General features: G+C 45.7%; 1 protein-coding gene and 1 long non-coding RNA gene across 2 annotated transcripts in view; both read right to left on the bottom strand.

Annotated features, from left to right (window-relative positions):
• LOC144114952 (uncharacterized) overlaps window positions 1–1922 on the bottom strand; it is a 49131-nt gene extending 47209 nt beyond the window's left edge. Inside the window, exon 1 of the mRNA XM_077649015.1 lies at window positions 479–1922. Coding sequence (XP_077505141.1) covers window positions 479–1613 — 1135 coding nt within the window. The 5' untranslated portion in view covers window positions 1614–1922. The remainder of the gene's footprint in view (window positions 1–478) is intronic.
• Window positions 1923–10850: 8928 nt separating this feature from the next.
• On the bottom strand, window positions 10851–23940 carry LOC144114951 (uncharacterized). The gene is made up of 4 exons (XR_013311168.1): window positions 23733–23940; window positions 23539–23617; window positions 22961–23113; window positions 10851–11025 (listed from the first exon to the last, which is right to left on the bottom strand). It is a non-coding gene; the product is annotated as an uncharacterized LOC144114951 (long non-coding RNA).
• Window positions 23941–26441: the final 2501 nt, after the last annotated feature.

The raw sequence follows: 26441 nt of genomic DNA, 5'->3' as shown, positions 1-26441 counted from the left end.
CTACTACTCTCAATATGCCACCCAAATTTAAGAGAAACCAATTCAGAGAATGTGACACAGATATGGTCACCAGAGATATCAGTGCTAACTAGTTTACAGTGTCCTCTCTTCCATTACCTAACAAAATGGATTCATGACTTTTTCACGCAATGAAATAAGAGTACCTTTAATCGGACAGAATGATGTTTGTGTTCCATCAATTAGCTTTGTCAACTTGGGATGCTTTTATCAACTTAGATCAAGGTATGTAAGTACACGTCCCCGAGTTCAGGGCTGCAGAACAGGAACAGGCTTTCGCTGCTCCTGGTTTACTGCCAAGAGCTCACGAAGCACTTAGTGTAATGAAAAGAGACAAAAACCTTTGTTAGCTTTAGTCCAATGCAACCTTGACCAATGTCTGCAAATTATAAGTGTGCATACATGCGTGCACGCACAAATAACAAATTATAAAAACAGACACAAATATGTGAGCACTTGCCTGGGAGAACAGCTAGACCAATGGATGGCGGCAAGCACTTGAACGATGGCAACAGGTCAACCAAGCGACAGCAGGGAAGTTTGAGGAAGTCGCCTTCATCCAGAGTCCACACCACAGCTGCGTCACTGACAAAGTCGACAACGAGCACTCTCAGCATACACTCACTGGATGTAGGCAGGCCCATAATTTCACCAACTTCCGGGCGATGTTTTCTTGGTCTGCTGTCACGGTGACACTTGGCCAATATGTTGTTGAGAGAGTTGACACCCTCTCTGCCAGCAGCACAGCAGCAGACTAACAGATGCCGATCATCCAGGCATCTGACCACACTCCATTTTCGGAGATCCGACTTGGGGAGCGGATTCACCTTCTGTTTCGTTCTTGGTGTGTTGCTCCTAGGCACATCCACTAGCGCTCCCCTCCCAACAGTCCTGAGCCCCATACTGCTGCGGCCATCTCGCAAGCGGGGACCGTGGAAGTTAACGGTGTAGGTCGGCAGTCTAATCGATTCCGCGGCCTTTCCCAGGATGCCCTTCCACAGTTCCTCACCGGCACCATCCTCGTGCACGTCAACAGTGGCCTTCAGATTGCGGTACGCACCGGTCTCATACAAAGTCCGCGTTTCGCTGCAGGTAACAGAGCAGATACGGGGCAGTCCAGGCGAGTCGAACATTGAGAGCTTAACAAGAAGTTTCATGAACTCTTCATCCCGCAAGAGTCGGGAGGAATCGTCCTGTTCTTTAATGGCGGCTTTCCGAATCTCGACCAGCGTTTCCATTGCCGAGTAGCAATCGACGCAGACAAATTCACCATCCACGTACTTGTGTCCAATATGCACTGTTGTGAAGTGCTCCTTAAACCGAGACATAAGTGCTTCAACGTGCTGGACGTCCGTGCCGCGCGACATCTGCAGCGGACCTTTCTGGCATTCAGCTAACGATGCACGGATGCCGGAGCTCCAGCTACCAAATGGAGGTCGCGACAAAGGACTATTATTCGGGAGAGGTGAAGCGTTCGTGTCGCGGTTGGACCCTGCCCGCGAGGAGTCGTTAAGACATTCGTGCGCCGAAGAGCGCACCGCACGTGCATTCGGCACGCAAAAATCGTCCGTCACTGAACACGGCACTTCCTCCATTGACGACCTTCAAGCAAGAGCCGGCGAAACAAAGGAACTGCCTTGACTTGCAGCGGCACGAAGTCTATCTCATTTGTTCCGTTGGAACATCGGTAAGAACGCACGAGAAGTCGAAAAAGAGCGCGAAACAGTTGTGAAAAAAAAAGAAAAAAGTTGAAAGCGAAAGCGTGAGCAAAAAAAAAAATACCGTTCTATCAGATAAAATGCAGTTCACAACGGTAGAACGCCGTCACAAAGATAGAACGCCGTGCGACTTTTCCCACCTGAAATAGACGCTGAAGCGTCGATTTCAATGGGCCTCGAGACATCTCGAGATCGCCTCGACATTGCGCAGACTGACCGCTAGGCGGCGCTTAGGGTTGTTTGAGGCCAGGACTGGAGTTTTGCGGACTAAGAAGTATAGAGTCAGGTACCAGGAGATAGACACTTTGTGCATTGCGTGCGGAGAGGAGGAGGAAACGGCTGAACACTTGATACTTTTCTGTAAAGGGCTTCACCCTACAGTGGAAGGCAGCGGGGCTGACTTACCCAAGGCATTGGGGTTTAGGGATAGTGAAGGGAAAGTGGATTTTAAGAGGTTAGAAGTAACCAAGCGAAGGTTATCTGATTGGTGGCTAAAAGCAAGACAGGAGTAAAATTTCACAAGACATGGCTAGGTGGCTTGAGCCACCGCCCGATGTAAAGGGTTCAGCCGTATCCATCCATCCATCCATCCAGCTTAGTGTTCCTGTATATGAGCATATACAGGAACACTAAGGAGGCTTTGGAAAAGCGGACCCAGCTAGAAAAACAGGTTGAAGCGCTCAGGTCGCGGCCGGCAGGGCACCCCAGTTCGAAGTGTCATGGGTGGGGGGGGGGGGGGGGGGGGGACGAGGCTCGTCGATCCTACAGTGCTGTAGCGCAGCGAGCTTTGAGTGAGAAAAATGGGAAAGAGATGAAAGAGGTTAAAACGGGCATGGAGACTCGCGACAATAGCGTACAGCGGCAGGAGAGTCAGCTAGGGCGATCCGGAGGCCAACAGATGGAGTTAGGAAGCGAACGGTTAGGGCGCAGGAGGGTTCTGGTGGTCGGGGACTCGAACGTAGCGAGGGTTGAAGGAGGCGTTCTGACGGCAGTGAAGGCAGACAGGAGGGTGCAAGTGGAGGCTCAGTCGGGGAAGTGCATGGTGGATGCAATGGCCAAAGCCCGGGAGGTGGTGGGGGGCAGCATGGATGGCGAACACCTTGTCGTTATCCATGCTGGTCTCAATGATGTGCTGCAGGGGAGGAGCCAGAATCTTGAGACGCAGTTGGAGGTGGGGATGCGTAGGCTTAGAGAGGCCTCTGAGAGTGTGCATGTGACCATATGCACAATCCCAGAGGTCCAGAAGCAGGCTGGCGAAACGAAAAGAAGGGTCGTTGAGGCTACCCGTGTAATTAGGCTATTGAGTCGACGACTAAGATACGGGGTGATGGAAGTCAACAGGGAAGTGTACGAGGTTAGGCCCCACCCTTTTGCACAGGATGGCATCCAGTACGGTGGTGCCACTGACAAGAAGGTGGGTAGTAGGATATGTCACCAGGCAACAGCTTTTTTGGGGGGACCCAGAGCTCTGAAGGAACCAGTGTAGAGAAGGAAGAATTAAGATGAAGGGGACGATGGAACGTACCATAGGGGAAGAAAAAGACGCAAGCGCCAGGGCCAAGTAAATTCAGATATAGGTTTCATTAACATGCAAGGTGGCAGGAATAGACTGAAATGGGAGGAAATAGAAGAACAGTTAAGGCAGGAGGAATTAATGGTATATGGTTTAGTGGAAACACATCTTAGAGACATGGAGCAACCACCCTGTAACCCAGACTACGCATGGGAATATTGCAATAGAACAGAGGCCAGCAGAAAGGGAGGTAGAATTGGGGCATTCATTCATAAAAGTATGAATTTTCAAAGGGTTAGACTGGGATGCAAGGAACATTTATGGCTAAAAGGAACAGTGGCAGGCAAGCAAACACTCCTTGGCTTTGTATACCTGTGGACAGGGGCTAACGCAAAAGAGGAAAACAGGAAAATGTTAGAAGGTATTGCAAGCGACATTGATGAGCTAGGAGGACAGGGCGAGATAATTATATTAGGCGACATGAATGCACACATAGAAGACCTGGATGGGTACACGAATTAGACAGGAAGCATGCTGCAAAACATATGTGACAGGCATGATTTAGTTGTATGCAACAGCATCGAGAAGTGTGAAGGGCTCATAACATGGGAGGCGGGGAGTCTGCACTCGACGATAGATTATGCACTAATGTCACAGAGGATGTATAATAGATTAGGGGTAATGAACATAGATGAAGATGGTTCCAGAAGTCTATGTAGTGACCACAGCGTATCAAGTTGAGCTTCAGAAGAAAAAGCAATGTAGGACTGAAGCGAGATGAACAATCAGAGGGGAATTTTTACTCAGAAAAGCAATTGGAAGCAGCAGCCAAACAAATCGAGAAAGTAATTTTTGAGGATAGTGAAACAGAATGGACTTATACCAAATTAACTCGATTACTGGAGCTAGAGCTAGCTAAGGTGCGAGTAAAGCTAAAAGGGAAAAGATGCAAACCCAAGAGTTGGTAGGATGAGGAGGTCAAGAGGGCAATAGAGAAGCTCCAGGAAGCGTCCAGGGAACACAGATATTCCAAGAAAAGGGGGGAACCAAAATCCGAAGTAGACAGAAAATGGGATACCTTCATAAAGTGTAGAAGGGAAGCATCCTATTTGATTAATGAGAAAATTAGAAGGGTGCCCAATGGATGTCAAAAGTAAATAAAAAGGATAGAAAAGCTGCTAAAAAATCCTGGAAACATCTAAATGCAACGAGTAATAAGACTAGGCTAGAGCAAAGGTTTATTGTTACAGATCAGGGTATTCGACTAGAAGGGGATGAAGCGATAAAACATATAGGAACAAGGATGACAGAAAAATTTAAAGAAAGAAATGTTGCACATAATTTATCGAAGGAGGATAGACCGGTTACTGCAATAGCTTCACTTGAGCAAAGAGAGTGGCAAAGGGCAGAGAAGAAGGTTCCTTGTGGCAAATCAGAAGGACCAGATGGTATTCCGATTATGTTAATAAAAAAGCTAGGACCAAAGTCCAAGCAAACATTAATACAGGTAGTGAATAAAATGGTAGTGGATGGGAAAGTCCCCGATGAATGGCGATTAAGTAGAAACATGATATATAAGGGAAAGGGGGACAAAGCTGACGTAAGTAACTACCATCCCATAACAGTGACATCTGTGGTTTACAGGGTGGTGATATAGATTATAAAGGAAAGATTGAAGGCTTGGGTGGAGAACGAAAGGGTGCTAGGGGAGCTACAAAATGGGTTCCGGAAACAAAGGAGGTTGGAGGACAATCTATTTTCATTGACGCAGTGTATAGAGGTTGCTGAAAAGGAACACAGGCCCCTATGGCTAGCACTTCTCGATATTAAAGGAGCTTACGACAAGGTTATTCAAGAGTATCTGTGGGACACACTGGGCACATTGGATGTGGAAGATGGAGTAATTAATCTTTTAATATATATATATATATATATATATATATATATATATATATATATATATATATATATATATATATATATATATATATATATATATATATATATATATATATATATATATATATATATATAAGTAACAGAGTGCTTATAAAATGGGAACAAAATGTATCAGAGCCTGTAGAGATACAGCGGGGGCTTAGGCAAGGATGCCCTCTGTCTCCTTTGTTGTTCATGTTGTACCTGCAAGGGTTGGAGACAAAGCTAGAGAGGAGCGGACTAGGCTTCAACCTTTCTTTTTTCAAGCAAGGAGAATGGATTAAACAGTCATTACCGGGACTAATATACGCTGATGATATAGTGCTAATGGCTGACAACAAGGAAGATTTACAGAAGTTAATAGACATATGTGGTACAGAGGGAGATAGATTAGGTTTCAAGTTTAGTAAGGAAAAATCTGCAGTCATGACATTTAATGATGAGGGCGGCGGCGAGCATAGAATACAGGAGTTCAGCTATAGAAATAGTGGATGAGTACAAGTATCTTTGGATGTGGATAAATAACGGTGCTGAGTATCTTACAGAGCATGAAAAATATGTAATGAATAAAGCTAGTAGGAATGCAGCTGTCATGAAAAATAGGGCACTGTGGAAATACATTAGGTATGAAGTGGTAAGAGGGATCTGCAAAGGGGTGGTGGTTCCTAGCCTGACTTTCGGTAATGCGGTCCTGTGCATGAGACCAGATGTTCAAGCAAGGCTAGAAATTAAACAATGTGGCGTAGGGAGGCTAGCTTTGGGAGCACATGGCAATACACCAAATCAGGGGGTACAGGGTCATATGGGATGGGCATCGTTCGAGAGCAGAGAGGCTATCAGTAAGATAGCATTTGAGGAACGATTAAGAAAAATGGAGGAAAAGCAGTGGGCTAGGAAAGTTTTTAGATACCTGTATATAAGGAATGTTGACACGAAATGGAGAAAGCAAACTAGAAAATTGACAAGCAAATATCTGGACAGCAGTAGGGGGGCAAATCAGCAATTATTGGTTAAGAAAAAGGTTAAAGAAACAGAGAGAGCTTTGTGGAAAACAGGGATGCTGACGAAACCGGCACTGGGAACATACAGGATCTTTAAGCAGGAAATTGCCAAAGAAAATATCTATGATAATTGTAGGGGAAGCTCTTTGTTGTTTGAGGCCAGGACTGGAGTTTTGCGGACTAACACATATAGAGTCGGGTACCACGAGATAGACATGTTGTGCATTGCGTGCGGAGAGGAGGAGGAAACTGCTGAACACGTAAAGGGCTTCACCCTACAGCGGAAAGCAGCGGGGCTGATTTATCCAAGGCACTGGGGTTTAAGGACAGTGAAGGGAAAGTAGATTTTAAGCGGGTAGAAGTAACTAAGCGAAGGTTATCTGATTGGTGGCTAAAATCAAGACAAGAGTAAAATTTCATAAGTCATGTCTAGGTGGCTTGAGACATCGCCCGATTTAAAGGGATCAGCCGGCCGGCGTTATTTCGACCAGGTGAACATAACGGAAAGCCAAGCCAAATCGTTATTCCGACCTGGTCGTAATAACAAAAGCGTTATTTTCACCCATGGATTATAGATTGGCTTGGCGTCATTTGCGATTTGTGTATCGCAGTCGTGCGGGCGTTTTGCATCACTTGCTTGTTTGGTCGGCCTCTGGATGCTCTGGAAACGTGTGGTGTGGCACATTCGTTGTGATAGATAGATAGATAAAGAGGAGGAGGGAAAGGCAGGGATGTTAACCAGAAAGGGGTTCCCATTGGCTACCCTGCACTGTGGAAGAGGAATTAGGGGACTAAAAGGAGGAAGAGAGAAGGGAAAAAAAGGCATAACACACACACACGCACAACGCTGTCACAATTTGTCACTCAATTCAGTCGCTGTCAAGTAGGCAAAGATTGCCTTTGTATGCCTTGAGGGCAGTCGACTGCTGTGAAAGGACGCTTGTGTGGTTTGTGAGCTCGCACTTGTGTAGTGCCTGTGCCTTCGAAGGCGCTCCAGAAAAATGAAAATCTTTTCGAAGCTTTCTCTAGAAAATCTTGTTGTAATTGACCGTATGAAAATACGCTTTCATTTTGTGTAATTTATGGGTTGATCGAGTGGGCATATGTGCGCTCATCCGTTCCGAGCTTTCGTCCTGACTTGCACAGGGTATATAGGCAAGTTAGTAATGTGAATTCTTTACAACGTGTCACAATGGTAAGAAATACGATCAGGCACGGTACGTGGTTCTGCAGTCCTCGAGGCATTCGTCGGTCGAAGCGAGCAGCAGTCCCATACGTACAGGGTCATCCACCCTGAACACGCGAGTGCGTGGCTGCACTCACTGGAGGGCCACTGCGTCCGACACGGCCCCTTATCGCAGCTGAGTGGCGCAGGAGAAGTTGGACCTGGGCGTGGTGCTTCACGTCATCTGCCACTTCGCTTCGATGTGCGGCCGTGTTGAATGCAGCGGCCCTTCAGAGAGCGCAACCACGTGCTCGTGTTACGACAAGAGAAGAAGGTTGCTAGTGACACGTCGACAGGACCAGATGGTATTCCGATTATATTCATAAATAAGCTTGGACCAAAATCCAAGCAAACATTAATAGAGGTAGTGAACAAAATGGTAGTGGATGGCAAAACCCCCAATGAATGGCGATCAAGTAGAATGAACATGATATATAAGGGAAAGGGGGACAAAGCTGACATAAGCAAATACCGTCCTTCAGAAACGCACTGCGATGAGTCTCGGTTAGCCTGAGCAGCTGTCTGTGGAAGGGATTTAGCAATAAAAAGGGAGCATGCCTGGAGCGTGCGAAGATGCAGTACGTGTGCGCTTCTTCGCTGCTATCGCGGTGGCCACATTAATCCCATAGAATCATCGCTATATTGGAATCTAGAAATTATATATTTTAAGGTGCAGGCGAGAAGAATAAAGCGGATGGCAAAAACAAAATTGTCGGAGCGAACCCACGCAAGCGCATTTCGTACAGCGCTGTTTGTGCTGTCTGCAGCGGCATAGTTTCATTTTTGTGCTGTAGTTCGCGCTAGCGTTGATTTAACTGTGCCAACAGACGCACAAAAAATCACATGGTCTGTGTGTTGGCGTTGGCCTGGGTACTTCCAGAAGTCGCCGAACGCAGCGGCAAACAAGTGCCTATATAGAGTACGTGTATAGTCTCGCTTTTTCTGGCTGGCGTCGCCATTACGCGCGCATTGAATGAATTCCGGGACGGTGTAAACTACCATCGTGAGATGACTTTCGCGACGTACGACAAGGGAATTATGCAACAATTGCATTATGTAACAGATATAGGCGATCGAGTTTCAGTTGTAGGGGCTTCTGTGGCAGCTGGACTATCTGGCTCATATGAAAAAAAAAAAATGTACCGGGAAAAACGCAGTAACCGCAAACGTAACAGCGGGTTCTACTGGATGTTTGTTTTGCAAAGGCAAAAAATTAATCCTGCCTCTTTTCATCGCGAGGGCTAGAAGCGCCAGATGCAGAATTCCATCTCATATCGATATCACCGTTTCGCTGTGCCGCATGCAAGCACTATGATCAGTGCGTTTAGAGGTAAAACCCTTTAATGCCCGATCCTTCCTCAAACACACGTTCACCCAGTGAATTCTCGTTGTTTCGTGCTCGCTTTTATCACTCACACTTTCGGTCAATCTACTGGAACTGAATTAAGAGTGCCAAGAGTGAGCGCGTGTGTGCGGCAGTGGTTTTGTAGCCGTGCTCCCTTTGAGCAGTCTTATATATAAAATTTGTCGCTATAATAAACTTTTTGAGATTTGCGACGTCTTTTGAAGATGAAGACAATATATCCAACGGTCATTACGTTTAGGGACAAATTGTGCGTGCGCCATGGGTGGGAAATATATATATGGCCACGTACCAATGGTCAGGCACTGGTTTGGTTTATGGGGGTTTAACGTCCCAAAGTGACTCGGGCTATGAGACACGCCGTAGTGGCTCCGGGAATTTCGACCACCTGGGGTTCTTTAACGTACACTGACATCACACAGTACACGGGCCTCTAGAATTTCGCCTCCATCGAAATTCGACCGCCGCGGCCGGGATCGAACCCACGTCTTTCAGGCCAGCAGCCAAGCGCCATAACCACTCAGCCACCGCGGCAGCTCTGGTCAGGCATTCGACGCCTCGATACTTCAAACTATTAAGCGACCAAAAATTTGCTTAAACTATGCTGATTACTAACAAAGGGTAAGGGGACCGAAAAATAGTTCTTTACGCAGAGTTCAGAATACAGAGAGCCCGACTAGAGGGGTTGGTACGGGTCTATTTATTCTTATGCTACCGCTCATCAGAGCTGACAGCATTAATAGCAACGCCTCATAGCTTCCACTTGATAGGCCCCACATACGCTAAAATATACTGGTCCCACGTCGTGGCAGGAACAGGAGCGCAGCTGGGGAGAGAAACTGCACTTCGAAAGCACTGTGTGACAGGGATAGTAAACGAGTGGTTCTCCACGATTGCAGCATGCAGCACGCTGCATTGCCATGCTTCACCTGTCAGGACAAGTACTCTGTACGGCCGTTGTGTATGCTTATATTACCGGCAGCTTTGTTGCAGTGAAATACGCGATTTTGACGGAAGCGAAGTGCCAGTTTGTAAATACCGCAGGTTGGAATTAAGCGATTTCCCTGTCTGTGTACAGTACACACCTTACATACCCCTCTGGCAATAATGGCCCTCAGCAGCTGAGAAAAGTTAGAAGAAAAAAATTAATGTGACATTAACAGGTGATGCAAATTCACTAAGCCACATAGCTCAGGCCACTACTGTTCTGCTTGAGGAAAGATAGGTCACAACAGTAAGAGAAGACTATAAATCAAATTTAGCGAATCTTCAGGGCCTCTTGTTAGCAGAGAAATGTAATTTTCCAGTGCAACAGTCTCAAGCTACCGTATAGAAAGTGGCAGATGTCTTGAACCTGAAGGCAATAGAACTGGCCATGTGATGGTTTCCATGTCGTGTTGCATGGCATGAATTACTGTGGAAGACATCGTTTTCTTTATGCTCTTTTACAGTGCAGTTTCGGGTAATGCCAATTTCACAAACTGCCAGCAAGAGCCCAGTATTACAGAATCTGCCTCGTTTGCAGTGAGTTGCAATCCCAGTAGCACTGCTAGGACTTACCTTGCCTTTGTAAAATACCTACAAAGAACTTTCAATTCAAAGGGTCTTAATTACAATGTTCAGCAAGAGCTTCCCTAGCACTGTCAATGCTCAAGTGCTGAAAGTTGAAACTGGCCTCTCCTATGCAATAAAAGTAGGCACGTGCAGTGCCCACAACCATCCTGTTCATTACCAGATTTACATTTTCAGTGGGCTTCAGCACCCTTTTAGCAGTTCTCAAAGCAGTATGTTGGTGAAATTTCTTTTCCTCATAAGCTTTGTGGAGCACTTTCTGCTGCAATGGTATAAACAGGAAAGCAATATGCAGTTCTGCAGCAAAACTTCGACTGTGATGCAACACACAGCAAGCACTTATCTCAAAGATGAGTAGGTTACTCAGAGGAAACAATGTGGTGGCTGGGTATGGGCTTAAAAAAAAAAAAGCTGCTTTGTAATACGGTTTTTCTATATGGCCAACGAAGTTGTTACTCATTTATACATACGCTTCATTAATTACTGACAAGGCATGTCGGTAGGAATACTTTATTTGGCACAGAAGTCTTAGCCGACGTGAGCCTAATGCGACTCTGCTTGTAGGCCAAGGTGCAGACTTGTAGGCACAATCTTGAGCCAGTAGCCTGGAACGGGGAATAGGTGCCTTGGAGCAGAGAATGCCGCACCATGCAAGGTCGGCTGCTGCAGTCCCTCCACTAGTGTCAGTCATACACAGGGTTGGATGCCATTAAAAGAGAAAAAAGTATGCAAGCTCAGAACAATAAAATGCAACTAATAAACCACTAAGAGAAACCCACAAACAAATACACAAAAAATGGAATGCACATGAGGGAAAAAAGATAAGGACATCTCCCAACAGGCTACAGCAGCAGCCCACGCACTCCTGTAGTGGCTTTGCGTATGGACATTAGAAACATCCGTAAAAAAAAAAGGATAAAAGGAACATTGTTCAAAATGTGCCAGAGAAACCACAGACAAAAAGAAGTGTGTACAAGGCAGAGACCAAGAATGAATAAAAACAGTCAAGACAAACAACGAAAGGGTTTCTGAAAGGCTTCTGACGCTGGCACACAGGAGGTCACAAGCTCCATATGCTAAACCCAAAACCTTAAAGGGGCAGAGACATCAAATTTTTGGTTGGAGTGTTCTTAGTTTCAAACATTGCATACTCCCACCCGACGAGTGATACGTGCTCCGCAATTCAAATATGCACATTATATATTGCATTATTTATGCTGAGAGATTTCGGTTTCTGAGTGTCGGGGTGCATTATGACGTCACTCCTCAGGAAGAGCAGCAACCCTGGTCATAAAGGCTCCAAAAGTAGTGACACAGGGACCACTGCATCGTCTGCTCTCATACACATGCTGTGCATATCAGGGCCTTTCGAAATGCCGGCCAGTACTGCGATATGCTTTATTTTTGAGTAGTTCAAATTATAAAACAGATATTTGAAATTACAATACAAACATGTTTCCACAAAATGCAGTGATGAAAAGAAACATTTCATTCCTCTTCATAATTTATCGCATCCTAAAGCTTATTGAGCATCTCAATGAAGGAGGGAAAATCACGCAGAATGGTACAATTAGTCTGAGCCATCTGTGTTCAGGAAAAAACATGACAGCTTGACTTTGTAAGCTGCCGAACGACAATCTTTCGGCTTTTCATTTCTCGGCCTTTTGGCGAAGATCATAGCGCCGATGCGCGGCCTTGTGGTAGAGCATCCACCTCACATTCGGGAGGTGCTGTGTTCGATTCCCAGTGGCGCGGGGTACCCACCGGTTTTAAGATTTCCCCGCTATGGTGCTCGTCTCATCTAGGGTGAGATGCTTGGGAGAAGGGTCTTCGACCAAACCGTTGCCTTGATGGATCAGAGATAAGTTCTGCCGTCAAGCAACCCTAAATCCACCTCGTGTGGTAGAAGCCCATCTTTTTTTTTTAACCCGTCATGCACACCTACCGATGCGATTGAACCAGCCACAACGGTAGTAAGCAAATACCGCTGCACTGCTCGAAGGGGGTTTGTGAGCAAAGAGAGATACTGCACATCTCTTTTGAGGCTAGGGAAGTAAACGTTGTAAGTTTTGTAACTGGCACAAGGCGAGAGTTTTGGACCGCGGGTTTTAACCACGTGGAGACGTTTTTGTGCCCGCATTTGACGGGAATTTTGAGGCGCAGGCTATCCTTCCCACGCAGTGCACCCCTGGAGAGCCGAGCAATAGGCTGGGGGACCACCTGTTCCCATAGGATTAATTGGCTGGTGGACCGGAGGCCGCGGGAATCGTACCCACGACCTCCCGTAGCAGAGGCGAGCACTGAAGCACGAAGCCACCGCTGCGGTGGAGATGCTTTTGTCACAGTTCAGACACTGAAATGCGTATGACGTGATGTGGCATTGTTGAGAAACATTAATGACACAAAAAATCGATGAACAGCAGCTTAAGCTACAATAAGAGAGAGAATTAACAGGACGACCTCTTCCACACTCCCTTGTGACACCTCCAGCTGTGGAATGCTGCCCCAGATGCAGCATTCTTGACAGGACATGGCCCGCTTAACTCTTGTGTATGGGTTTCACCACACTAGAATCCCTGGCCGTAACGGACCCACAGATGCTGGCACATTTCAACTAGGAATCTGTGCAGGAATTTCAGCAGCTGTTTCCCTTCTCACTAGACGAAAAGTGCCTGACTGACCCAGACTCTTAGATATGGAAGTTTGTTAAAATTATGCTCACAAGTTTTTGCTTTCTTTTAATGGTTCATAAGAGTGGTGGCCATATGTGCTGACATTACATGTGCTTTCAAAAAACAAACAAACTCTACTTTGAGAAAATTCTGGAAAATTTCTAAACGGAACACTCTGCATGCTTTCAGGGGCTCCATACACTGCTCATTGTACTGCAAAAGAATCATTCAGGCTTTCAAGAAGGAACCTTGAACAAGAGGGCTGACAAAGGTTGGTTCGCTCATCACTGAGAAGCACTGCCTTTTACTGCCTTTCCAATGAAGGCACACTCTGGCATCCCTTTCGATAGCAGCAATGCCACAGGACAAGCACCAAGCGATTTCCACAAAAAGTAACAACTTTTTATGACCTCGTCATCACAGCTCGAACCGCAGAGAAACTAGCCTCTATTTGTTCGTTTCTGCAATAGCCTACAAGATTGACGAGGCCTGAGAGCAAGATTTACAGATCGATTTTGATGCCACACTGGGGTGGCGTGGCACCTCGCATCAGTATACTGAAAGTGCATGAATTCTGCACATTACTATGGCTACAGCTTATTCCACAGAAAATACTTTTGAACATAGCTGTGTCTATTCATATGCTTTTGTTTGTGTTTTGTTGGGTTTTATGGCGCATAGGCAACTAAGGCCATCATGCGCCAAGCTCGAGGTATAGGAGAAATCTCTGGATGATTTTATAGAAATGTGAAAATTGTCGCTGGTGCAGAGTGCTTAAATAGTTAAAATTACCTCATGATGATGAAGGAAAAAGATGCTAGAAATGAGTACTATTAAAAACGTTTAAAGGGGGTCGGGTCACCTCAGCAGCCATCCTTACCAGGGTAAGGATCTCGAGGCTTCCAACCAATCAAATACAGACCTCACCCTTTTTCTCAGGAATGAGGAATGGCTGAGGTGTATCAGGCAAAGTACTGGGTCATAATTTAAATATTTTAAAGAAAACCAGCTTCTGTTAAAAATCTAAAAACACAAGACATGTCCACAATTGCGTTATCACTCAAGAGCAGTGCTGGATGAAAAGGGATGCATTGGCTATAAAACAGAGAAAAACACATTTTCCGTAGCCTTTCCAGTTTAGAGCATGAAATTAAAATGTGATTCACTGTAAGTTCATCTCTGCATGTACAAACTGGTATGTCTTCTTTCTTTAGCAAAAAGTTGTGTGTAAAATGTGTGTGACCTATCCGGAGACGGCAGATAATGACCTCTTTGAAACGTTTCTGGTGCACACATGACTTCCATCTCCCTAGGACTGGTTTTATTAACCGTAGTTTGTTATTTAGTTCGTTGTTCCAAGTGGACTGCCATTTTTTCCTTGCATTAATATGTATTAAGTTCATGCAATCTCTATAGGGCACATTTATGTTTTTAATTTGCTTGTCACAAGCTTGAGCAGCGCACAAATCTGCTCTTTCATTGCCCTTTATGCCAACATGACTTGGTACCCAGCAGTCTTATGTTTTGTCATTGAGCTATGGCTGTTGTAATGTTGTGTATGAGGCCGCCAAGCAGCGGGGTTATTGCATTTCTAGGATGAAGGGCTGTGAGCACACTTAGTGAGTCTGTGTAAATAATACTGTTGGGTAGGTTCTCGTTTAGTATTTTTTCTATGGCTACACAAATGGCATAACATTCCGCAGTGAAGATGGAAGTGCACTGTGGAAGTCTTACTATTTTATTCCAATTTCCCTGTACAACTGCACATTTAATGTATGCATCTGTTTTTGAACCGTCGGTATAAAATGCTGTGAAAGTAGTATACTTTTCTTCGAGTGTGAGGAATTCTTGTATTATATGTTGTTTCAGAATTTGTTTCTTACGGAACTGTGTTAGAGTGAAATCACAGATTTCAGGGAAATTGTGCCATGGCGGCAGTGGACCTCGCCTTCCGGCAATGTTTGGCAATATGTCTAATATGTTAAGGTTCCGGCATATGTCTTCAAATCTCAAGAGGAGAAAAACTTTATTCAGCAAGTGAGTTTTAGACCCAGCTGGGTCCCTGGGCCACTGCGCGGTCCCGCACTGCATCAAGTAGGTCATGCCGGGACGTGACGTCGGCAGCCCGAGTCACCGCAGCAAGCTGCAAAGAGTGTTCTAGAAAGGCACTTTGTGGCGATAGGGTAACATAGATGTTTATGCAGTGAACGGATTTTTAGAATGTATGAGCATGTGAGTATGGCTCTTCTATCTGTAAGCGGTGATTCATTGGTCTCTACATGGAGACTGTTTATGGGTAATGTCCTTATATGCACCAGTGGAGAGACGTAAACCTAAATTATGTACTGGATCTAGCCGTTTGAGGTACGATGGTCTCGCTGACCCATACACTATGCATCCGTAATCCAGGGTAGAGCGTACTACAGAGCGGTATATTTGTAACAGACATGTCCTATCGGCTCCCCAGTGTTTTCTCGACAGCACTTTGAGTATGTTCAGGGATTGAGAAGCCTTCTTTTTCAGCGCATTTATGTGAGACATGAAGGTGAGCTTTCTGTCGAATGTTATACCTAGAAATTTATGTTCTTTTTTCACGGCTAAGTCTATTTCGTTCAGGTGCAGGGTGGGATCTATCTGCATGCCTCATCTGAGTGAGAAAAGAATGGCCACCGATTTCTGTGGAGAAAAACGGAAGCCATTTTGGTCTGCCCATATTGCCAGTTTATTTATTGTTAGCTGTATCTGTCGTTCACATCTTGATGTATTCGAGGATGTGTAAGCTATCTGGAGATCATCTACATAGACAGAATACATTATGGACCTTGGGATTATTTTCCTGATAGAATTCATTTTTACAATAAAGAGTGTTGTGCTCAAAATAGATCCTTGAGGTACTCCGTTTTCTTGGATAAACTTCCTTGAAAGGATTGAGCCTAGGCGGACGTGAAATGTACGGTTAGACAAAAAGTCTTTAAGGCAGTTCAACATCCTGCCACGGATGCCCAGTTCAGCCAGGTCCTGAATAATCCCAAACCTCCACGTTGTGTCATACGGTTTCTCTAAATCGAAGAAGACAGCGAGACAACGCTGTCTGTGTACAAAAGCCTCACGAACAGTGTTTTCAAGACGAACCAGGTGGTCGATGGTGGAGCAAGCCTTTTTAAAACCGCATTGATGGACATCCAGAAGCTCCCGGTCATCTAACACGAATGATAGTCTGATATTCAATACACTTTCAAAAGATTTTGCTAGGCAGCTAGTCAGAGCTATGGGCCTACAGCTGCTAGGAAGGGTAGAGGGCTTTCCGGGTTTTAATAGAGGAACAATAACGGCCATCTTCCAGGCTTCGGGAAGTTTCCCTGATACCCGAACTTTGTTAAAAAAATTTAAAAGCGCCTCCACAGCCGGTTCAGAGAGATGAGCCAGCATTTGATAATGTATTTCATCTGGGCCAGGTGCAGTTTGCTTACCAGCGGACAGTACTCTATTAATTTCTTGGATTGTAAGTAGGTTATTATAGGGCTCATTTGAACTGCCACTTGTCGGCAGTCTGTTTTTCAGCTGCGTTTTTGTATTTCAGGAATGAATCTCTGTAGTGAGATGAAGTGGGAACTGCAGAAAATATTCACCCAAAATATCTGCCTGTTCTTCTAAATTTGTCTGTATGCCAGGGGTAGATAGAAACGGAACCGTGAATGGAGAGTAGCTGCCATTTATCTTTTTTTACCATCTCCCACATTTGTTTTGACGTAATTGAGCTGTTTATTGAGGACACGTAACCTTGCCATGAAGTTTTTTCAGCATTATGGCGAATATATCGAGCTTTTGCTCTTGCCTTTTTAAAGCTTATTAAATTCTCGTGCGTTGGGTACCTACGAAAAATTCCCAAGCTTTGTTTTGTTTCTTTTTTGCATCTCTGCATTCCTGTGTATACCAAATTTTGTGATTCTGCTTTACTACTCCAGATGACCGAGGAATTGCTAGGCGTGCAACTGTTAAAATGCAGTTTGTGATAGCTTCATTCAGTTTGTCTATGCTGAGATCATCTGAAAATATTTTATCTAAGCTGGCCCTTTCTCTAAAAAGTTCCCAGTCGGCTAATTGTAACTTCCACCGTCGTGGTTTCATTGGGGTGACTAGTGGTGGGGATGTTAGGCTTATTAGCCGTATGGGTTATCGATGACATCCCATTTAAAATCACAAAAGAGAGAAGGTGAAGTAAAAGACAGATCTATGCAACTCATTTTTCCCGTGCTCGGAGAGCAGTATGTACCTTTGCCGGTGTTAAGAAGGCAAACATTATTACTTAGAATAAAATCTTCTAAAATACGACCTCTTGCATCAGTGTGTGCGCTGCCCCAAAAACCGGAGTGGGCATTAAAATCACCAACTAGCAGATATGGCTCCGGTAGCTGTTCTAAAAGGGATTCTAAATCATGAAGTGTTACTGTTAGGTGTGGTTCAAGATATATGGTACATATTGTGAGTGTTTTAAAATGAAGAATGGTGACTGCGACGGCTTTGTATTTGGTTTTAAGTTTGATCTCGCGGGTTGCCACACCATTTTGGATGACAATGGCAACACCTCCAGACAGTTTGCTTGCTTGCTCTCGGTCACACCGAAAGATATTGTACTTGTTTAAAATATTTCTTTGTTTTGGACCTAAGTTGGTCTCCTGTAAGCACAAAGCCACCGGGGACATTGTGTTTAAAAGCTCTTTTATGTCAGAGTAGTTATTCATTAGTCCTCGGCAGTTCCACTGTATAAGGAACGCGATATTTGACTAGTGTAGTTAAAACTTAGGGTACCGGTTTTGGGGGTGCCAATACCGGGGTCTTTTTTCTTTTTCGCTCCAGGGAGCTGTGCCTCTGCTGCAGCAAAGGCGAGTTCTGAGTTGTGTCCATCGCCTCACTAGAGGCTCTGGACTTCCGCGGTGAACTCGCGGGTGTACGGTTTGTGGGCTTCTCCCAACTGGGGGAAGCCTTGCGGGCGGCCGACTGAGGGGCCGGCGGGCCCTTGTTCAGAGGTTGCAGGGCAGCCTTCGCTGCGTCTGCCGGGGGCGGCCCTGCCTCACACCTTGCCTGGGCAGTGGCCGAAGCCTGGTGTGGTGTGCCGCCCCTGCGCACCACATCGGCGAAATTTGTTTTTGCCGTGAACTGGAAAGCTGATGGGTCTTTTTCGTGCTTCCTGATAAGTTATGTTTTCCTTTGTCTTTATTGTTATTATTTCCTTCTCTCTCTTCCAGGTAGGACATGACCTCGAGTACGCGGGGTGATCCCCTTCGCAGTTCGCGCACAGCGGTGAAGCACTGCAGTCCACAGATTCATGATTGACGAACATTTGGCGCATGTTTGGTGGCCACGACAGCTCTGTGAGCCATGGCCAAATCTTTGACATTTGAAGCAGCGTCTGGGGTTTGGGATGTACGGTCTTACATTTATTTTGAGATATCCTACTTCTATGGTTTCGGGAAGTTGGCTGGAGGCAAAGGTCAGGACTATGTGTTTTGTTGCTATTTCCTTGTCATCTTTTTAGATTTTAATACGATGTACTTCGGTGACGTTCTGGTCTTTCAGACCCTCCAACATCTCTTCAGAAAGGTTCAGGAAATCGTGTTCAGATATTACTCCTTTCACTGTGTTTAGTGATCGATGTGCAGTAATGGATACAGGAATGTCTCCAAAGGACACTATGGATGGGAGTTTGGAAAATTGCACTTCGTCTCGGATTTGGAGGAGTAGGTCGCCACTGGCTAGCTTCGTCACCTTGTAGCCAAGGCCCAGGGCGTAGGTAAGAGATTTAGAAACAATGAATGGGGACATTTTCCTAGCTGGTTGATCTAGATTTTCACTATATACGACATGGTACCTAGGGAAAACTTGTTTTTTGCAGGAACTGCGTAGTGGCATCGGTCCGCCCTCATTTATGAGGGCGATCCTTTGTTGAAGGAAAGGGATCCATAAAAAAAAGTTGGTTTTCGGCTGCGGTGGCAGCCACCCACCACGGAGCCCAACATGGGGACGGGACAGGAGGTTGCAAGCAAGGCCTGCCCGCGTCAGCTGTACACCGCAACTATAACCGAATATGACGCAACTCGGGGTAGTTCGTCACACAAGGTTAACCCTCGCCGCCAGGAAAAAAGGAGAAACCAAGAGAAGTGAGTAGGGGATAGGAGAGTTGTGAGAAAGAAGATAGGAAAGTGAAAGATGGAGGGGAGGATAGGAAAAGGCGACTGCCGATTTCCGCCGGTCGGGTCAGGCCGGAGGTGCCGTCTACAGGAAGCTGGGGCCAAAGTGGTGTGTTGCCTCCGCTGAGGGGCCTTAAAGGTCCAAACGCTCGGCATCGGCTCAACCACCAGGATCCCCTTTTCCCCGGACACGGCGATGCCACGCATGGCGAAACGTGGGTGCTCGGGTCCGTGGTGATGCACTGTTCACCATCATCCCCTTGCGGGAATGTCCCTGCGGATGCTCGGGAACTCGCGGTGTCGCCACACACAGACGCCTGCAAGCTGCAGACGCACCCCTGCTGGGGCTATTCATATGCACCAGACCAAATCTAATGAGGAGTGTGGCAACCTATACAGAACCAACCAGTATATACAATGCTCACTTAATTGAAGACAAGAAAAAGACAGCTAAAACAGACAGGCTGCCATGCCTAATACTCGTTAGAAGCAAAAATATGTCATGCCAATGAGAACGGACCGTGTGTGGGACACTCAAAGTATCGTTAAAACTCTCAGCAGACCTCTGCGTTAATTTCAGTCCGTCCTTTTCCCAGACTTGACCACTTTCTTGATGGTATCCCTCACAATTCCCAGATTTTTCCAGGTAAATGAAATTCCTCTTGACAATTCTAGGTTGCTAGACACCCTTCAAAACCAGCACAGCCCTTCAAAGAACAGTAGAACCTTGCTGTTCTGTTCTTGGTTCATGTAATCTGCAGTTTCACAAAACAAAAAAATTGTGTGTTGTGCTATTTTTATTAACAATACAAATCCTGGATAACTTTTTGAAGCGATTCCCTGGTGTACATGTCGATATGTTTGCCAAATTCTGATCATACGATGGATTCAGAGACCAAGAGAAAATGCCAGCCAAGCTAGTCATCATTTTTGGATGCTTTGCCAACATGCACCTGAGCACTGCGGAGAAGACGCCGCTGCTGCCCTGCACAAAGGCAAGGGACACAAAGCATCTTAAGAGCAGCTGCGGCTCTTCCACAATGCACAAGTGTAACGGGACAAAGTATCTGAGAACGGTAAGAAATAGTTGACGGACTGGACATGCCACGAAACTTCACCCCCATGGAAAACAAAAATATGGAAACTTGCAAGCGCTAGAAAAGGAACTTTTCAAAATTTGTGCCAGCACATTCACAAAAGTTTTAATGAAGTGAAAGTGCCAATAAATGCTAAGGACTAGGAAATGGCGCAAAACCAGGACATAGAGACAATCACGCACAGACCAGCAAATTTTTTTTTCATAGGTGCTAATTCAAGCTTGTTGCTAAAACATTGCATTCATAACACCCAAAAAAAAATATGAAGGGGGAAAAGGAGGAGGAGGGGGAGACAAAATAAAAGGAAAAGTGGCACAAACCTTGGCCTTAAAAATGCAAAAGGCTTTGTTTCGTACCATTTGCAGAAGCTATCATGTCAGGATTTCACATTCATTGAAAAGCAAAGTGCAATCACCTTGAAGTCAGTGTGTGGCAGACTAGCCAGCAATTAAATTATTGTAATAAAATTGCAGTAATTAAATTACTTTTCTCGGTAATTTCTGATGTAATTCATTACTTTTGTGGCCTGGTAATTTAGTAATGTAATTAGCTACTTTCAAGCAGTAATTTCATGGAAAGTAATTAATTACTAGCGATATTACTTTTGCTGCATACCGAGTCCATGCTTCTCCCCGTATCTGCCATGCTTTGGCCTTGCGTTTGTGGAGATGAGCATATACAAAGCAAAGATGCAGTTTATGGGGGTTTAACATCTCGAACCAATCAACTCGGGCTATGAGGGACGCCATAGTGAAGGGCTCCGGGAATTTCGACCACCTGGAGTTCTTTACCATGCACTGACATCACAGTACACAGGCCTCCAGAATTTTGATGGAGGCAAAATTCTAGGGGCCCGTGTACTGTACGATGTCAGTGCACGTTAAGGGAGTATAGAGACCTAATTTTGGTGGCATATTTTCTTCTTTATAATGAAGCGGAAGACACTACAATGCAAGAATCACGATGTGGTATTCGCCTACGACCGCTAAATAATTTATAATCGAATTTTTCTGTCATGCTGTTTCGGTTTTAACAGCCGAAAGAGCTGCGACGACAAGGAGAGGTTTTAGGTCATTAGAGGCATAGAAAAACTGCGATATAATTGCTGCTTTATCGTTTTTATTTACTGCACTGCTGAAGCCAGCTTTCCTCAAGAGGAGGAATGACAACAAATGTAGGAGCACCAATTATATTGCAGTTTTTCATGCCTCACATGACCTACAACCTCTCTTTAAGATCACAGTCATCGTTCAGCTGTTGAAACTGAAACAGCACGAGAAAGAAATTCAGTTATAAATTACTTAGCAGCCGTAGGAGCATACCACGTGTAATCCGTGTATAATAATGCCTTACACCTCATTACAAAAAAGATTGGTTTGGTTTATGGGGGTTTAACGTCCCAAAGCGACTCAGGCTATGAGGAACACTGCAGTGAAGGGCTCCAGAAATTTCGACCACCTGGGGTTCTTCAACGTGCACTGACATCGCACAGTACACGGGCCTCTAGAATTTCGCCTCCATCAAAATTCGACCCCCGCCGCCGGGATCGAACCCATGTCTTTCGGGTCAGCAGCTCCCTTAAAGAACACCAGGTGGTCAAAATTTCCGGAGCCCTTCACAACGGCATCCCTCATAGCCTGAGTCGCTTTAGGACGTTAAACCCCCATAAACCATAACCTTTGAGCAAATAACTGTCATCATTTTATTAAAATAACACATGCCATACCATCTCTGCTTCTTCGACCTACACATGGAGGAGTTGAGTGACTGTTTGAGGCGTCATAATGAAAACCTAAGCGGTCAAGTCTAGTCGCATGGGCAGCATTTCAGCGCTAATTCGTAAGTCGCCTGTGTGTATACATGCAACAATTTTTTTTTTTTTTCTGTGAAACGAAGATTTCCTAGAGCAGGTTCATGGTAAGACTTCTTTGCGATTTGCTGCTTGAAAATTCTACCAAGTGTTTCAGGATTTTGGTGGTCGTTGGTGTCAGCAGCATGCAGTTGGCTGCAATTTCGTGAACACAGCAAGGCTATCAGACAATCGGGCCTGCACTCGACCATTCGTTTTGGAAGCGGCCAGTGCCAAGCTGCATTTGAACTGTCTGAACTGATGCTGCCGGCACCACCGCGGAACTTCACGGAACTAATACAGAGAGTGCAGCCAAATCAAAGAAACCTATCATGACCACAATCTTAACAAAGTGGTAGTTTGGGCTTGTTGGTATAGCATATTAGAAGACATAGCACAGCACAACGGGACAAAGAAAAGGAGCACACAGGACAAGCACTTATCCTGTGTGCTCCTTTTCTCTGTCCCATTGTGCTGTACTATGTCTTCCTAATATCACCACAATGACCTGTCACACACTACAACAGTGCCTTGTGAGCTTCATGCACCTCACAAGCTTCCAAAGAGTCAAAGGACATCATGCACATTGTCCACAGTGTTCATCGCTTTAAGGCCTCTTTACAGCATCAGCTGTAAAAAGGTCTTAAGATTAGAGGCCTCAAAAGGAAGCTTGCTTTTCCAGTTGCCTCATGCGCTCCATGCTAGTTGGCCACCTAAGTCCAAACACCTTTCCCACGTAAAAAAGATGTTCAGTGCAGGTGGCACAGCACTCATTTTAAAATTATCACAGAAGGTGGAGGGCTCACCTTGTGGCGCCTTAAAGCTTTTGCTGCCTCAGCATTTTAACGTTCCAATTGTTCAGCCTCTGCGCCAGCAAGTGAACGCCGGACTCGAAGCAGGAATCGGGAAGGCCCGTGCATACCAGAAAATCTGGCAGGCAGATTTTCAAGTGCTGTTGTCTGAAATAAATATGAATTTAAAAGAAGAACATGTTTCGCTCTGCAGACACCAAAGCGTAATCGCTTATCTCGCCGCAATTCTTGCACCTGTTTTAGAAAGCGAATTGTAACAAGAGCACACAATTGTAGAGTGCAATTAAGTCAACACTCAACACACTTTCCGAGCCGCGGGTCCACAAAAAAATCGGACCGCGTACAAAACTCATTGCACAGACGGTTATTTCAACTCACGACCGGCTTTATTAGTGGTTCAACTGGACTGTTGTCCAAAGTTTCCCGCCTTTTTCGGGAGCACGCAAAAGGTGGTAATATGCGTGTTTTACATGACCATGAGTTACGCTGGGCTGTGTTGACAAAAGATATAAAAACATGCTCAGCGCCTGCTCTTTTCCGAGACCTGCACATAGCTTTTGAGCAGAACTTACGATAAAACAGACGAGTCTTTCCCTCCGGGCCTTTGGGACCACTGGCGGGCAAGCGGGCTCAGTGCTAGTCCTGGGTTATCTGCTGACGCAAAATATTCGTGCGCAAGGAAGTTAACAACGGAATGCTGAGTGTCAGATAACAGGCAATCGCTCAGTATGTGCATACCAAAAGATAGAAAGAACAAATTACTCACGTGCAACACGACCGAACACCAGCCCCGCCGACCGGCCATAGTGGTACACTGTAATAGTGGTACTGAAAGTCTGAAAGCAATGCTCGGCTCGGCTCAAACATGACTCAAACAACAACAAAAAAATTGCCAGATGTGACGTCATTTCTTCAAACCAGATGCGACGTCATGAGTTGAAATAACGCTTGCGTTATTTCGACCTGTCACTGCTATAGAGGCTAGAAGGTTTGTCAAAACTTCTAGCCTCTATATCACTGCCGAGTTCGGCCGTATCCATCCATCCATCCACCCATCCATCCATCCATCCATCCAATTTCGGTTTCAAGACTGTTGACTCCATGGTAGTCACATAGTTAGCGTGGTGAATAATAATAATAATTGGTTTTTGGGGGAAAGGAAATGGCGCAGAATCTGTCTCATATATCGTTGGACACCTGAACCGCGCCGTAAGGGAAGGGGTAAAGGAGGTAGTGAAAGAAGAAAGGAAGAATAGGTGCCGTAGTGGAGGGCTCCGGAATAATTTCGACCACCTGGGGATCTTTAACGTGCACCGACATCGCACAGCACACGGGCGCCTCAGCGTTTTTCCTCCATAAAAACGCAGCCGCCGCGGTCGGGTTCGAACCCGGGAACTCCGGATCAGTAGTCGAGCGCCCTAACCACTGAGCCACCGCGGCGGGGCAAGCGTGGTGTGAAGATCTCGGCGCTTTCCCTCGGCCGCGCGTGACCCCTCTGCGCACCAATGCCGCCAGGGGGAATGCGGCGCTGCAGCTAGCGGCGCGGTAAGCTCAGTCGCTCAGCCGCGTCGGCCTTGCACACGCCGTTGCAGTTTTAGTCAGTTCAGTTCGTTTCGTCGCCTGTATTGGAGTGTCTATAGCAGCGTTTTTTTATGCGAGGGCGAGATGCCTTCAACACCAAAAGCGGCTGCGGAAAAAGTGGAAGTGGCTGTAGGCCATCACAGCTATGCTGAGCGACACAGCGATGCGCGGCTGACATATATTACATTGCGGGCTATGTGGCTAAGAAGGGTGTTTTGACAACTCATTTGAAGCCTACAGAAGCTCCAGGGACTCCGGAACAGGAAGGGGGGGGGGGGAGCGGTTGCCCCCCAGCATTTCTCCAGAGGGGGCAGCGCCCCCCCCCCCCTCCCCCATGTCTCCAACTTCTTGCACTCAGATCGGATTTCTGACAAACACTTAAATTTCAGGACGTTATAAATGTAAAGCACAGTGAGGCTGAGCTCGTTCGCTTCATACCCAGCCTTAAAACGTTTAATATTAGTAACCTAAACCAATCATGTCCCAGCTGAAATGGTTAATTGACTGAGCTCTGTTCATAATCGAGCATGATTACTAGCATTGAAAAAGTATGAAAAAAAAAATTTTTAATGCAGTCGATCACTCCTCAGCTGTACATTTTTATGTACAGTATTGTGCGTTTTTATCGCTGACACATTCAAAAATTTCCCCGCCTCAACCGCTGGCTCATTTGCGGTGAAACTGCACACAGAGCTTGCGTATTATGGTAACTTTTGTATCGTAGCAAGTTTGACAATGGTACTTACTTAGTTCAGGCGCACATGATGCGAAAACGTAAGCGTCTACGAGAGATCGGCGAGCCAAAACCCGCAGACGACGCTTTTTCGCTGAAAACCGGCAGTGGCGCCATCTGTTTTCGGCAGCGGAAAGCGTCACAACCAGGTGGTCGAAATTATTGCGGAGCCCTCCACTACGGCACCTCTTTCTTCCTTTCTTCTTTCACTCCCTCCTTTTTCCCTTACGGCGCGGTTCAGGTGTACAACGATATATGAGACAGATACTGCGCCATTTCCTTTCCCCCAAAACGAATTATTATTATTATTATTATTATTATTATTATTATTATTATTATTATTATTATTATTATTATTATTATTATTATTATTATTATTATTGTTATTATTATTATTATTATTGGGGCGCTTTCAGCCAATGCGACTGCAGTTGCGAGGTCCTACGGCACGCGCGTTACAACGTGCTCTTCTCGGCGCAGTGGCTGCGTTTCTATAGCGGCGCAACGCAGAGAGTCAGTGCATTTTTAAGAAACCCAGGTGGTTGAAATCATTCCGAAACCTTCCACTGCGGCGTCGCTCACATCCTGCGAATCGTCTCGAAATGAGCACGCACAATACGCGCTTCAGTCCAGCTGCGCAATGCAAACTGCGCTTGTGAAGCAGCATATTTCACGGGAATAATGATGCGAGTTCACGAAACATTATTTTACGGTAGAGATTCATTCTTTGACACTCGCGGTAAGCGAAACGGGCTCATTTTCGCCTCAGTGGTAAAAATTTAGCCTACGCGATGCGCTCATTTCGGCTGCGCGCCTTACCGCGCCTCTGCCGTCAGCGCCGCCACACGGCATCGGCGCGCTGCAGGGCCTTACTTCCCCGGCCGGTTTTCACACCTGCCCACTCTATAGCCACCTTACCATGGTTAAGGTGGCTAGATTAAGGTGGCTAGAGTGGGCCTAGCCACGCTACCTAGATCTAGCCATCTTATCCATGGTTACCTATATCTATGGATAAGATGGCTATATCTAGCCACCTTACCCATGGTTACCAACGCCTCGACTGCCTTACCAGACGTCAGACGCATATGTAAGCTTATATTGAAAAAAACTATATAATAATTAAATGATTTTTGCTTTGATTTAAACGACGCCTGACGGTTG

This window comes from Amblyomma americanum, chromosome 1 (genome assembly GCF_052857255.1).
Source record: "Amblyomma americanum isolate KBUSLIRL-KWMA chromosome 1, ASM5285725v1, whole genome shotgun sequence".
Lineage (NCBI taxonomy): Eukaryota > Metazoa > Arthropoda > Arachnida > Ixodida > Ixodidae > Amblyomma > Amblyomma americanum.
This window is presented reverse-complemented; position numbering and strand designations above follow the sequence as displayed.